Genomic DNA, 15,057 nt, shown 5'->3' on the forward strand with positions numbered 1-15,057 from the left:
CTTAGGTGATTATGTAAATATATTTATTATAAGAGAGAAATGTACATGCTTAAAGCAAAAGGGAAGGAACCAATGTTAGGGAGGTGCTGAAGAGTTAAATGTGGGAATTTAATTGCTTAAGGGTCAGAAATAGATGAAATCAAAAACATAAAGAAGTTTATCTATTACAAGATCTCATACATCCTACTGAATTGAAAGCACAAATAGGTATGGAGATGTATTAATTCTGAAAACAGAGGTCTCGCAGTTTATATGAATTTGATCAGGGTAGTGGAAAAACCAGGTCAAGGTTCTAGATCTCCTACCTTCCAGCAGATAGGAAGTTATCTTAAGAACTTATTATAGATTATTTCAAAATTCAAAATTCTCAGATCATCTCCTAAGAATCACAATGGGGTAAGGAGTTGAGCTGTAAAAGAAAGGAGGGGAAGAAGGGACAGCTAAAATTTGTGAAAATTTTGACAAAAGAGGAATATAGAATTGATTGAATGATTGTCAAGCACCTGCAAATCTGCACGATTCAGCATATTAGGTAAAAGCATCAGAAAAATGATTTATTTAGCAGGATGTGGTGGCTCATGTCCACAATCTCAACACTTTGGGAGGCCAAGGCAGGAGGATTACTTGAGGGAAGAAGTTCAAGACCAGCCTGAGCAACATAGCAAAACACCCCTTTACCAGAAATAAAAACAAAAAAACTAGCTGGGTATGGTGGCATGTGCTTGTAATCCCAGCTATTCAGAAGGCTGAGGTGAATCACTTGAGCCCAGTAGGTTGAGATTGCAGTGAGCCATGAGCGCACCACTGTACTCCAGCCTGACAAAGTGAGACCCTCTGTATCCATAAAAAAAAATTTAAGGGGGGGAAAAAAAGATTGATTATCATGGGACCTTATACAGGTTACAAGAATAGGAAAATCCAGGATGATTAAGTGGGTAATCAAAAGAACCAAAGAAAGCACCAAAATGGACAAAGTTTGAAAGAAAAACTTGAAGAACAACCACACCAAGATCAGGGTCTTCAAAGGAGGAAAAAAATGTCATGTCATAAGATAAAAAACCAGGATTACCACTCTGGCAATACGACTAGGAGGTCTAGAAACTTGAGAAGAAAAGTGTGATGAAAGTATGTGCAACTGATGGACCCAAACTGGGTTTTTGAAGATGGTTATTTCCAATAGGTTCTTTAGTACATCTGAAGACTGTCTATATTTAATCCAGAAGAGAAATTTTCCCATATGATGCCAAAGCTGATAAAAGCAGCATAAAACAATCATGAAGAGACCAGCAGACTTCCTTCCCATAAAGCTTCTCTAGTATCCCACTACCGTGGCCTTTACTGGTTTTCTAACATACCTGCAGCCCTTACAGACCGTAAACTGGACTGGAAGTAAAAACTGGGGGTAGGGGGCTATACTAAATATGAAATGAAAGAACAGAAAGATTTGGTAGAAAAGCAGCTAAAGAATAAGATCACCTATTGATATCTAATATACATTTATTGGTTGAATCCTATGAAATTGCTAATACTTAATGGTCTTGACCTACAAAATGGCAATTTCATATAGTTCACCTTAATATTACAACTAGAATTACATATAAATCGTAATTGTCAACAACTATAATTTGAACTCAGATAAATTTCCAAATGTAATTGTTTACAGAATTAATTGGGTTTGTCAGCACTAATGTTTTACAGCATAAAATACATTTTTAATTTCCCTAAGAAGTGAAAGCATATTTTTTTTTGCCATTTTCTAAATCAGAAAAACAAGAAATTTAATGTCCTTTCAAAGGTCAAAAAGCATAAATCCTCAATGCCTAGATACATTCTAAATTTTTTAAAGATTAGAACTATAACAGTAGAATGTGTGAACTTGACGTAACTATCTTAAAAAATACTAGCTCTAGACTTTCGGATAAAGATGACGATACAAAATCATTTATCAGATTTTGATTAAATTTAGAAATAAAAAGACATTTTCCGTAGTACAAATGATAAGGCAAATGGAAGACCAACAACAAAGAAGGCAAGGAAAAAGATACTTTTTCATAAGAATAGAAGACATTCTAATTAAGTATAAGACATAAACCATTTTAACATATTGGTGTTCAAATTAAATTGTTTATTTTAAAATATAACTTTCCACCATTAAAAGAGGTTGAATAAATAATGTAATATCTCATATAAAGCAATGCCATAGTCATTAAAATGTTGACAAGGAAGAAAATATTCTTAAACATATTAACAACCCACTTCATCTCTAGCCAAGACATGCATAAATGTTTCACTATAGTACTAAAAAGTAACAAATAAAAGGTTCAATGGAAGAAAGCTTCCTAAATTCTGCCACTCTTCTTTAAGAGTATTTTCTAACATTATAGAAAATATATCTACAGGTATATATTCAAAGAAGTCATTAGCCAAAATCAATTAATGAAAAGACATGCTTGACATGTACAAATCAGCTTGTTTAGACCAACTGCTACTCAGTCTTCAACATTCATGTGCACTATAAAACGTTCGTTGATTTTCCAACTTCTACTAAAGAACATATGCATAACTCCAAAATAACCTGTATCATGCTCAATTGTGACCACTAATTTAAGGATCTCTCCCCCTCTAAAATGGCATTCATCTCATTTCTTCAGCCTCCACTCCCAGGATGGTGGGAGATGACAGATATTCAACACAAGTTGAATAAATCTTTACCTTTTGATAAAATAAATGGATAAAACATAAATTTTTCCCACTGTTCTTCACTGCATTCAGGTTCCTACTGTGTGTCACACACTAAGCTTTAGCATAAGGAAAATTATTAACTTTAAAAGATAATAAATTGTGCTTTCTACATACAATATATTGTGCTTTCTCCTTTCTCAAAGGAAGGAGTATATCTGTTTTTACAAGACAATCTTCTCAGTTTAATGCAATAGTTTTGTGTTACAATACTTTCCTTTTAAGGCCAGGTGCTGTGGCTAAGGCCTGTAATCTCAGGGTTTTGGAAGCCTGAGTCAGGCAGATCACTCGAGGTCAGGAATTCCAGACCAGACTGGCCAACATGGTGAAACCTCCTCACTAGTAAAAATACGAAAATTAGCCAGGAGTAGCAGCGACAGCCTGTAATCCCAGCTATGCGGGAGACTGAGGCACGAGAATCACAAGAATCACTTGAACCCAGGAGGCGCAGGTTGCAGTGAGCCGAGATCACACCACTGCACTCCAGCCTCGGCAACAGAGCGAGAATTTGTCTCAAAAAACAAACAAACAAACAAAATTTTTCCTTTAAACAAACTAAAAATCAAAACTTTGCTCAAAGTGCACTGATAAAGCTTCATTAAACAAATTTAATATAAAAATTTCAGCTTAACTAAATTTTAAGCCATACACAAAAGCCAAGAAAATTTAATGTGTACCCCTAATGTTAACTGTTAGGTAAATGCATTCATTGTAAATATTTTTAATGCATTAAATAATTAAACACGCTAGGATCGAAGTAGTTCTGTCAATAACTAGCTACACAGCAATTAGAAAAGCTCTCCCTGGGATTCATTCCTTATCTACAAAATGACAAGGCTGGCAAATGATCTCCAAAATACCAAACAGATCATATTGTCTATGACTGCAATATTTTAGCTAAATACACAATTAATCACTGGCATTCACAGATTTAACATTTCTAAACCACAAAAAAAGCCTGTGCAATTATTGCTAATGGCAAGGAATAATTCTTTCTCATAAAGATTAAATGAGCTAATATTTATAAGACCTGAAAGGAAATCCGAGTTCCAAATTAAAGGAGTACACCTAGCCCACCACCCATTATATTCACCTCAATTAGTAGTTTGTGGGTATTTCTCTCAGGAAAGACCTGTGAATGCCAACAGTTCTATAGTTAAAAAAAAAAAAATCTATCTCTCAGATACGTGGCCAATTCTCTCATTTTAAATGATTCATTTTCTTTATAATCCAAACGTTTTCTTTTTAGTGGTTATCAAGAGAAAGAACTATGATGACATTAAACACTTCTGATAAGAATGATTAAGTGGGAAGCTCTCTATTAAAATCAAGAATAAGCATTCAGTAAATGTTAGTTGAAATTAAATTAGAAAATAGTTTGAATCATCATGAACTAAATGCCTCAATTAAAGTTATGACCTGCAGTACAATGAATGTTTTTAAAGCTTATCTGTCCCTACTGACTAGAAAACATATTTTGTTGGTAATTATTTTTAATTCCCGTTATCCGGGCTCTTTTCTACTTTTTCTTAAAGACTGTGATAAGAAAAGACCGTTACATTCGACATGCAATATCCTACCCAAACAACTAAACTGTCTAGTAATAACTGATACAATGAAGCTTCATTGTCCTGATGTTAATTAATCTTCTCAGAGGAAGGGAGGAAGGAGGAAGTAAGCATTAATTTAAACATAAGTAAAATTCTAGTAATAAATTTAACCATCAATGAAAACAAATCTTTCAAGGAAAAAATGTCATGCTTTCTCTCTCGACCAAGGGCGAATGCAGAAACAAATGGTTCTAGTTATGGAACACGAATACTTAAATACATATCCCCATAAACCATAAGAATTTGATCATTTATGTTCATTGTAAAAAGGCCCCAAATCTCCAGAAATAATAAAAATACTCCATAATAGTAAAGGTAATGAAGTCTTGGCTTCAGTAACAGAACCTTGCTGTATGACTTTTTCTTTTAGAAAAAGAAAGCAGGAAACTATGACATTGCTTTTTCTAAGTGGTTCAGTACATTGGGGCAAATGGTGGCAATCACCAGGTAAAAGATAACAAAAATCAGCTAAGCGCTGTGTAAAGGGCAGACATAAGATAGCTATATAAACAAATAATTTAGATTAGTATTTCAAAGGGCTTCTAATTACTTATCACAAAGATAAAAGTATTAATCTTACTTTAAAAACAGCCATAGCCTTATGGTATCAAGTACTCACGGCATTAACTGTTGGCAGTCTATAATCATATATTTATAACATGGAGCAGAACAGCTTGTTGAAGTTCCTTCTTCATCAGCCACTTCTACCAGTAGAGAAAAATCTCCCTTTCTCTCTGCAGTGCCACTTACTATTTATCTCATCTCCTCTTCACAATCCGAACCTCTCTACTTCCAAAAATTTACTAGAACATCCCATCATTATTGTCTCTTTTTCCTCTAGAGGATTTCTGTGATAAGCAAGTAAATTAGTAAACACCTGTGAAGCAGTAACATGGGAATATGACCTATGAAATTCTCCTAGCAGTAAAATCCCTTAAAGGAACTATGTCTGCTGAATGTATGGAAGGAAAGGCAAGGTACTCTACAAGATTACATTCTTCTTTGCAACCTGAAGAAGAAAGTTAGTTCTAGTTGCAAATAGCCCAAGTGGAAAGAAGAGTCCTCAGGAAAAGAACTGGGATAACTGTGAGATAGGCTTGGAACAAGTGCAACTCACTAAATGCTTACACTTACAAGAAATTCAAGTTCAGGAGAACTTCTCATCCCCAATTTCTCAAATTGCTCTTCAACTCATCAGTGTTACTAGAAGTGCATCTTCAGGCCTAAGAGAAATTAAAGCTTTGGTGTAAAGCAGTGCCTTAAGTGGATGCAGTTAAGGCAGAAGAAATATGAAAGAATCTTTTGACTTACTGCAGCAGTGGCACATATGTTTGACACCTAGCTAGAAATGTCAATCAGTACTGCTATGCTGGATAGTAATGATTAATTGCTTGAATATTATAGAGATATATTAGGTATTAACTAGGTTTGGGAAACATTTTCTAAAAATATCATTACTAATTATGATTTCTACAGGAAAATGTTTTTGCATTTCAAACACGAGATTGAACTTGTGAAATTCAATCTTTTCATAAGTTGAATCTTACTCAAGATAAACAATAGTCAGACTGGCACAACAACACAACGGACAAGAAGCCTGGGTTAAAAGTCAAATTCTGTCATCACTAGCTGTGTGATTTTGGACAAGTTAATCTAATCTTGCTGTGCATCCATTTCTATATCTGTAAGATAGAGGTTTAAAAAAACAGAATTTAACTACTTCATAAAGATGTAAATGAGTCAATATAAGTGGAATGTAGAATAATATGTGGTAAATATTAAATGCAAAATAAATGCAGCTGCTATCGTTATTGAGGAAAAGTAAAATTTAATTTCTTACCCACCAGACATATTGCTACTCACCCTTAAAAATCTTATCCAAACTTTTCTTTACGAAACCCTTCTCGAATTTCATAGAAACTGAATATTCCTCTCTTTGTATCCTATAATGTACATTTAGCTAAATGTTCATCAACAGTATTTCCAAATTTACACAATCAGAATCACAGAAACTTGAATCAAACTATAAAAATCATAGAATTCTAGTTCAAGCACACTTTTAATGCCATGTATTTATTTTTACTTTTCAAATAGTCATTTTTAGTTTTTGTTTTGTGTTTTATAACAGGGTCTCACTCTGTTTCTCTGGCTGGAGCGCAGCAGCATGATTACAGCTCACTGCAATCTCAAACTCCTGGGCTCAAGTGATCTACCTACCTCAGCCTCCCAAGTAGCTGGAACTACAGGTGCTTGCCAGCACACTTCACACACATCGATTTTCATAATGATTAAGAATGTTTTTAATTTAAAATAAGATACTAAGATCCCAAGTCTCGGTATCAAAGTAGCAAAAGTTTAAACTGTTTTAGGTTTTCTAAATCTTATAGTTTATAGCCAAAACGCAAAAGATATTTAACCTACTTTAACAACAGAACTACTATGCCTGTTTTATACAATTAAAAGATGTGAACATAAAAATCACTGGGTAAGTGAGTTGTAATTGTATTCTCTAAGAACTGCAATAACTTAAAAGACTAAAAATAGGTGGCATATCCTGGAACTAATAAGCAATTATAGCAAGGTTGCAGGATACAAAGTTAATATACAAGTCAATCACTTTCCTACATACTAGCAATGAACAAGTGGAATTTGAAATTAAAAATACTACTTACATTAGCACCCATAAAAAAATGAATACTAACGGATAAATCTAATAAAATCTGCCAAGATCTGTATGAAGAAAACTACAAAACTCTGATGACTGAAATCAAAGAACTAAATAAATGGAGAGATATTCCATGTTCATGAAAAGGATATTACCAAGGAGGCAGTCCTTCTCAACTTAATCTACAGATTCAATGCAATTACAATCAAACTCCAAGCAAGTTACTTTAAGGATATCAAAAAAAAAAAAAAAAAAAGAAGAAGAAGAAAAACGAAAAAGAAAAAGGAATGTTCTAAAGTTTATTTGAAGAGGCAAAAGACCCAGAAGAGCCAACACAATACTGAAGAACAAAGCTGGAGGACTGACATGAACCAACTTCAAGATTCACTAGAAAGCTAGAATAATAAAGACTCTGTTATGGATGAAAGAAGAAATAAACAGATCAACAGAATAGAATAGAGGGGTCAGAAATAAACCCACATATAGTCAAATGATCTTTGACAAAAGGACACAGGCAATACAATGGAGGAAAAAAAAAAAAACATTTCAACAAATGGTACTGAAACAACTAGACATTCATGTGCAAAAAAAAAAAAAAAAAAAAAAAAGACTCTAGACACACACCTTACACTCTTCACAAAAGTTAACTCAAATAGAACATAGACCTAAATGTAAAACTCAAAGTTATAAAAGTCCTGTTAGATAACATAGATGGCTGTGGACAAGGCAACAACTTTTTAGACAAAAAACCAAAGGCATGATCCATGAAAGAAAGAGCTGATAAGCTGTACTTCATTACAATTAAAATCTGCTCTGTAAAAGACAATGCCAAGGAAATGAGAAAGCAAACCAGACCAGGGGAAAATATTTGCAAAAGACATATCTGATAAGGACTGTTATACAAAATATAACCAACTCTTAATTAAACTCAACAAGAAAACAACCTTATTTAAAAAATGCATCAAAGACCTTAAAAGACACCTTGCCAAACACATACAGACAGAAAGTAAAAAAATGAAAAGATGTTCCACATCATGTCATTAGGAAAATACAAATTAAAATAAGGAAATACCATTACACACTTATTAGAATGGCCAAAATCCAGAACACTGACAACACCGAATGCTGGCAAGAATGTAGAGCAATGGAGACGCTGATTCATTGATGGTAGTAATGCAAAATGATATAACCTCTATGGAAGACAGTTTGTGGTTCCTTACAGTCCTACCATATAATTGCACTTGCTGGTTTTTACCCAAAGGAGCTGAAAACTTTTGTCCACACAAAAAAACTGTACATAGATATTTATATCAACTTTATTCATAATTGCCAAAATCTGGAAGCAACCAAGATACCCCTCAGTAGGTGAATAAACTGTGGTACATCAGACAATGGAATATTATTAAACCCTATAAAGAAATGGACTATTAAGCCATGAAAAGACAGAGAGGAACCTTAAATGCATATTCCCAAGTGAAAGAAGTCAATCTGAAAAGTCTACATACTGTAAGATTACAACTATATCCAAACCCATAGAATGTACAACACCAAGAATGAACTCCAAAGTACACTATGGACTTTGGGCAATTATGGCGTGTCAATATAGATTCATCAGTTGTAAGAAATTTACCAGTCTGGAGAAGGATGTTGATAATAGTAGAGGACATGCATATGTGGGAGCAGGGAATATCTAGGAAATCTCTTGTATCTTTCTCTTAAAATTGCTGTGAACCTAAAACTACTCTTTAAAAAGTCTGCAAAAAAATTTTAATGTGACACAAAAATAAAATATATTACATGAAATTTCACATAATCGATTACTATCTTTAAAAACACACACTTCTATTATTTTTCTGTTTACTGTTTGGAAAGTTGACAGTAAATAAATTTATGGAAAGATTTATACAACTGAAAACAGTATGAGCTTTGTGCTTGATTTTTAGATACACCGCACTACAATAATTTTTCAGGAGCAGTTAATAAATATGTACGCATAGGTACCAGTCACATGGGCTGAATATCTATGCATCCAAATTTGCCACAATGTCACCTCCTCATTGAAGCTTTCCCTACATGCCCTATCTAAAACAGGTATTTTCTATCCCCTTACTCTATCTTTGTTAAATGTATCACGACTGACATATTACATGCTCATTTCATCATGAGATTATCATCAGCCTCTCCCAATAAATGAGGGTCGAGACTGTCTCTGCTTTTAAGCAGTTATATCCCTGTTGCCAAGAACAGTGCCTGGCATACAGATGGTGAATACATAACAAATGAATGATTTAAGAACTTTTTTTAAAGTTTGGTGAAACAAAAGGTACAGTCATTTCGAAGTCAAGAGAATATTCATTTCACCATGACTGTAAGGATTTCTTTTTTTCTATAACTCAAAGGTAAGTGGTATACAAAGAGTAGAAAGGCAGTTTACACTTAAGTTTATTTCTAAAAAGTTCCTTTGAGACAAGCTGTATTCATTCTTATTAACATGGGCAAAACCATGTTAACGACAGTAAGAAAATAATAACTTCTCTCTTAGAAATGAATATCTTTAGAATATCTTCTGATTTTCTGAAATCAACTTAATGCACTTTAGGCTTTTGTCCCAGAGAAAACAAAAGAAACAATTTTTTTTTTTTTTAAGTGGATCAAAGCCCAAAGTATCAACTAATCTTAAAAACCAACCTTGAACCAACCAAATACTAAGCAAGAGAAAAGTCAGTCTATAACATTATTTCAACTAGGCCTCTGTAGTAAGAAAGTAGTGAAGGAAAGCAGTCAGAAGAAAATAAAGTCAGAGAACTGAGAAGAAACCTGAATGTTTTAAACCTAAAAGTTAACCTTAGTAGTTAACTGCTAATACCTGACCGAATCCATCCTTCAAACTGTACATGTCAAATTACCACTGAGCTAGCAAAAGGACCTCCAGTATTTCCATCAAAGTCTCTTATACTTGCATTTCTCTCTAGTAGGGGTTTAAGGTTCACCAATTTAACTCTGAACTGCATCCAGTACTAGAGTAAGGATTAAAAAAAAAAAAAAAAAAAACTTAATTGCAGAACTTATTAAAAATGCAATTCTAATATACAGAATCTACGAGAAACAAACAAATTTACAAGAAAAAAACAACTCCCCATCAAAAAATGGGCAAAGGATATAAACAGACACTTCTCAAAAGAAGACATTTATGTGGCCAAGAAATACGAAAAAAAAAGTCATCATCATTGGTCATTAGAGAAATACAAATCAAAACCACAATGAGATACCATCTTGTGCCAGTGAGAATGACAATTATTTTAAAAGTCAGCAAACAACAGATGCTGGCGAGACTGTGGAGAAACAGGAACGCTTTTACACTGCTGGTGGGAGGGTAAATTAGTTCAACCATTGTGGAAGACAGTGTGGCGATTTCTCAAGGATCTAGAACCAGAAATAACATTTGACCCAGCAATCTCATTACTGGGTATATATCCAAAGGACTATAAATCATTCTACTCTAAAGATATATGCACACGTATGTTTATTGCAGCACTATTTACAATAGCAAAGACTTGGAACCAACTGAAATGCCCATCAATGGTAGACTAGATCACAAAAATGTGGCACATATACTCCATGGAATACTATGCAGCCATAAAAAAAAATGAGTTTAAGCCCTTTGCAGGGACATGGATGAAGCTTAAAGCCATCATTCTCAGCAAACTAACACAGGAACAGAAAACCAAACCATGTTCTCACTCATAAGTGGGAGTTAAACAATGAGAACACATGGACACAGAGTGGGGAACATCACACACCGGGGCCTGTCAGGGGGTTGGGGGCAAGGGGAGGGAGAGCATCAGGACAAACATCTAATGCATCCAGAGTTTAAAACATAGATGACGGGTTGATAAATGCAGCAAACCACCATGGCACATTTATACCTATGTAACAAACCTGCATGTTCTGCTCATATATCCCAGAACTTAAAGTAAAAATTTTAAAGAAATTCAAAAATACAAATCTAAAACTTCATGCTACCACAAATTATGAGCCCAGAGAAGTGTTTTTATAAAGTAGTACAGATGATTCCTATGCAAACTCAAGCTTGAAAACTAGTATATTAACCCACTTTAAAAACTCAGTTGAAGTCACCTACTACAGCAATCCCCAACCTTTTTGGCGTCAGGAATCAGTTTCATGGAAGACAAATTTTTTCACACATGGTGGGGGCAGTGTGGAGGGAGGATGGTTTCGGGATGAAATTGTTCCACCTCAGATCATCGGGCATTAGATTCTCATAAGGGTCATCCAACCCATATCCCTCGCATGCACAGTTCACAACAGGGTTTGCGCTCCTATGAGAATATAATGCTACCACTGATCTGACAGGAGATGGACCTCAGGCATTAATACTCACTTGCCCACCACTCACCTCCTGCTGTGCAGCCCAGTTCCTAACAGGCCATGGACCAGTAGGAGTCCACAGTCCCAGGGGTTGGGAACCTGTGACCTACTACGTGACCCAACCTGTTCTCAGTTAGAATTAATTTATTTCCGCTGTACTCTTTGAGACTATTATATGTGTTTCTCTTATAGCATTTACTACACTCTTCCCAACACTCCCCTCCACTACCCTCAAAAAGAAAACTTCTCATTAAATCCACTTGATTATGGCAAAGGTTTACAACCTCCCCACAGCCCCCTCTCCCACACCTGCCCACAAACCATTGTTCAATTCCAGCAGTAAGTTACTACAGGATGATACACAAATGCAAGCCATGATATCTGCAATTCCAGGAGCTAGCTCTAATCTACCTATCTCCCACAAATTAGCTTGAATGGTAGAAAGATTTCTATTTGATCAAAGTTGGTCTGTAATTTTCAAAAAGGAAAGTGCAATAGAGCAAATGGCTTTATTCCATTAGGAAATTTCCCATAGACTTGTCTTCACAACTTGAAAGCATAAAAATTAAGCGTGGGTTCAGTATTTTGTCTGTATCATAATCCTATTCTCCTGTATTCATAATACAAAAACCTTATTATAGACACAGGTATCCATTGAGTTTTGGTTTACATAATGTGTCAGAGAATGAGAGCACAGAATTAGTTTATCATTAATTAAAACAAGAATTAAATCAAAACATTCCAAGAGTTGAGTTCCATTCTGGAGCAGTATTTAAGATAGTAGTGACAGACTTGGCCAAACACACATAGATTCCAAGTATTATCTATGTGACTTATGAAAAAAATGAAAAAGAGAATGATAAAAGAAATCAAACTTAAACCAAAATGGCACGGAAACAAAACAGTGGAAATCAGACTTTTATTTAATCTGAAACACATAACTATCCTGAAAAATGTTCTGAGTAGTCACGGAATCACAAATGTAAGAAGGTGCTTTAGTACCCATCAAGTCCCACTTCTCTTATCTGGGAGGAATTTGGAACTCTTATCAAAATTGAGTGACTTTTCCAAATCTATATAACTAACAATGAGCAGAATCTGGGTCCTCTGGGTTCAATACTAATGTTCTTTCCATAATATCATTAGGCCCCAGCAATGCAAAACAAGTTCTGATTTCAACGAGCTGAATCCTCAATAAATTGAGCCCATGTTCACTTCATTTAATGGTTAAACTCTTTCTTTTGAAAAATTCCAAGCATTAACCACACTTGCATATACAGACATTATCAATTTCATAGCTGGGAAAGATAAAACTCAGCCAAGATAATTAACTCAGAAATATAAGCAATTCCAGAAGGAAGAGAGCCAACTAGTTAGCTCTAAAATGGCATTCAGACAAACAGCGTAAGATTACATTAGTTCCAAACATTAACTACCTCTTCTGAACTGACAGGATAAGAAGGGCTCTACTTCTAGTATTCCAAAACACTGAAAACAAGCTCACATTCAGCTTTTCTGTGACTACGATGAGTTTAAGTATTTTAATTATACTTTATCTTCAACTTTTCAGACCAAAAAGTCAAAAGTTAATCTAAAATTTTAAAAATGAAAACATGAGTTTTAGTCCAGACTGCCAAACTACTGTTGCTTTAGATAAATCACTGTCAATTTCTAGACTCCAGATTCTTTCTTCTGTAAAAATGGGGATAGAAGAGTGATTACTAGGCTTTGGTTCCTCCCAGTTCTGTTTTCCCTAACCTTGTCTAATTTCACTGATACAAAAGAAAAACAACTCAATAAAAACCATATTATCCACTGAGGTAAAAAAAAAAAACAAAACAAACAAAAAAAAAACACTTTTTAAAGAGATAGGTTATCTGTTAAAGTGGACCAGGAACTACATTATTTTGAAGATCTTTGTTCTACACTCTGTTAAGTTTCGAAGTCATTCAAAAGCCAATCACCACACACAATAACGTTCGTTGGCAATATTTGGCCCTGAAAATACACAGCAAACTGAAGTTAAATTCCAGGACAGACGCCTCTGCACGCGAGGGTCTGAAATCTTGTTTACAGTTAAGAAAATGACAATAATGAACTTCACCAGAGCCCTGTGATCTTGGAAAAACTGCAAAGGGTAAGAAACCCCTTGCCCCTGTTTGTGTTCTGAGAAATTGGCTTGCTGCAAAGAATCACCTTTCCTGTAGAACTCAGATAAGCCTAAGGGTCGATCCATACCCCCCCACCCCTTGTTTACCTAAAACAAGGCCATAACCAGACCCTTCTAATTCCCATCCTTTGCTCCGTAAATGACTTGCTGAAGTACCTGTCCCACAGATCAATCGGAACAAAGTACTTCTTAGCCAAACTTCAAGATTCTCTTCCGTGGGGTACCTGAATTTTGTCCTTCCCCAGTCTGAAACAACATATACAAACCTCTCTTAACAGCTCCTCCTCAGAATAGATGGGCTCAGGGTAAAACATTATCTGGTTACTGTCGGATCATACCCACCTTTTCACCCCAATTCCTGACGTCTTATTTACCCCTCCCTATAAAAGACAAACCCTTTCTGCCTAATCTTTAAGGGGCATGCAAATATTATGGTCCTTCTCCCTACTGCAACAGTTGCTTCAACCTCCTCCACACCCTTGCAATATTTCTTTCGAATAAAGTCTGTCCTTACTAATTCGGGTTTTCTATTTGACACCCTTTTCAATTATGAAATGGCTAAGTGTAAAGAATAAGGGGACTGCCGTTTCTTTAAATGACAGGTGTTGATCCTGTACAAGAAGGAGACCCGTTGTGTCCACCTGGAGAGGCTAAACGCATTTCTAAGATCCGAAGTTCTTGGCCACTGTTCTGCGGCTGGGGAAGGGGGCGCAGAAGAGGTGATTGACCCGGCAAGGTCAACTCTGGGATCACCTGGCGCCACAGGCCATACACAGTAAATGGGCCATTAACAGGCAGGCTACCCAGTCCATACTCCCTGACAGATACGCCCCTACCTCCGGCCCGCTAGTTTCCCAGCCAGGCAGGCGTAACGCTGCTTCCTCAGGGGCTCAGACACCCTAGGACAGGTGGTGGGTCGTGTCCAGCAGCTCATCCCAACGTCTCAACTCACTCCATTCTGAGCAGAGCACCTGATGGCTCTTTTTACAGGACTGACCTCCCCACCCTTTTCGCCCCACCGTTGTCACTACTGCTCTCACAGAAGAACTCACCATGGCGCCTAGGATAGGTCGTGGACCAGACACCCCGGAGTCCCCGGGACAGTCCCAAACCTCTCACCTCCCGGTCCTTGAGCCGGGAGCCTCTCAAACAGCGAAAGAGAGGGTCTTCCGGCTCTGCCGGAAGTTGTGCGCACGCGGGACAGGAAGTTCCTCCCTTCTCCAGAGCGCCGTCGACCCCACGCCACGCAGAGGTGAAGATACGCAGGACGTCCTCTAAAGCAACTTCCGTGGGTGCCAGGTTATGGGCTGGGGGCGGTGCTGACCTTGAGAGCGCGGAGGAGGCGCAGGCGCAGCACAGGTACGTCGGCGGGCGGAGCGCAGTGGCTGCGCTTGCGAGGACCCTGAGGTAGGTTGGGTGGTTTCAGCAGGAACGCATCCACTGTCTGAGAGGTGACGGAGGCACACGTTGGTGTGGGGAGCGGG

General features: G+C 36.4%; 1 protein-coding gene across 8 annotated transcripts in view; it reads right to left on the reverse strand.

Moving 5' to 3' along the window:
• Positions 1 to 14,784, reverse strand: part of TMEM161B (transmembrane protein 161B) — a 73,390-nt gene extending 58,606 nt beyond the window's left edge. For 4 of the 8 annotated variants that reach the window (XM_021939547.2, XM_021939546.2, XM_021939545.2 and 1 more), the window contains exon 1: positions 14,626 to 14,784. Coding sequence is in view for 1 of the 8 variants with exons in the window: in XM_003899908.5 (XP_003899957.1) it covers positions 14,626 to 14,628 (3 nt within the window). In the remaining 7 variants the exon portion in view is untranslated. The remainder of the gene's footprint in view (positions 1 to 14,625) is intronic. The other 4 variants (XR_002522633.2, XM_003899908.5, XM_021939543.2 and 1 more) reach the window with 2 other exon arrangements.
• Between the last annotated feature and the right edge of the window lie 273 nt (positions 14,785 to 15,057).

Source organism: Papio anubis, chromosome 5 (genome assembly GCF_008728515.1).
Source record: "Papio anubis isolate 15944 chromosome 5, Panubis1.0, whole genome shotgun sequence".
Taxonomy (NCBI): Eukaryota; Metazoa; Chordata; class Mammalia; order Primates; family Cercopithecidae; genus Papio; species Papio anubis.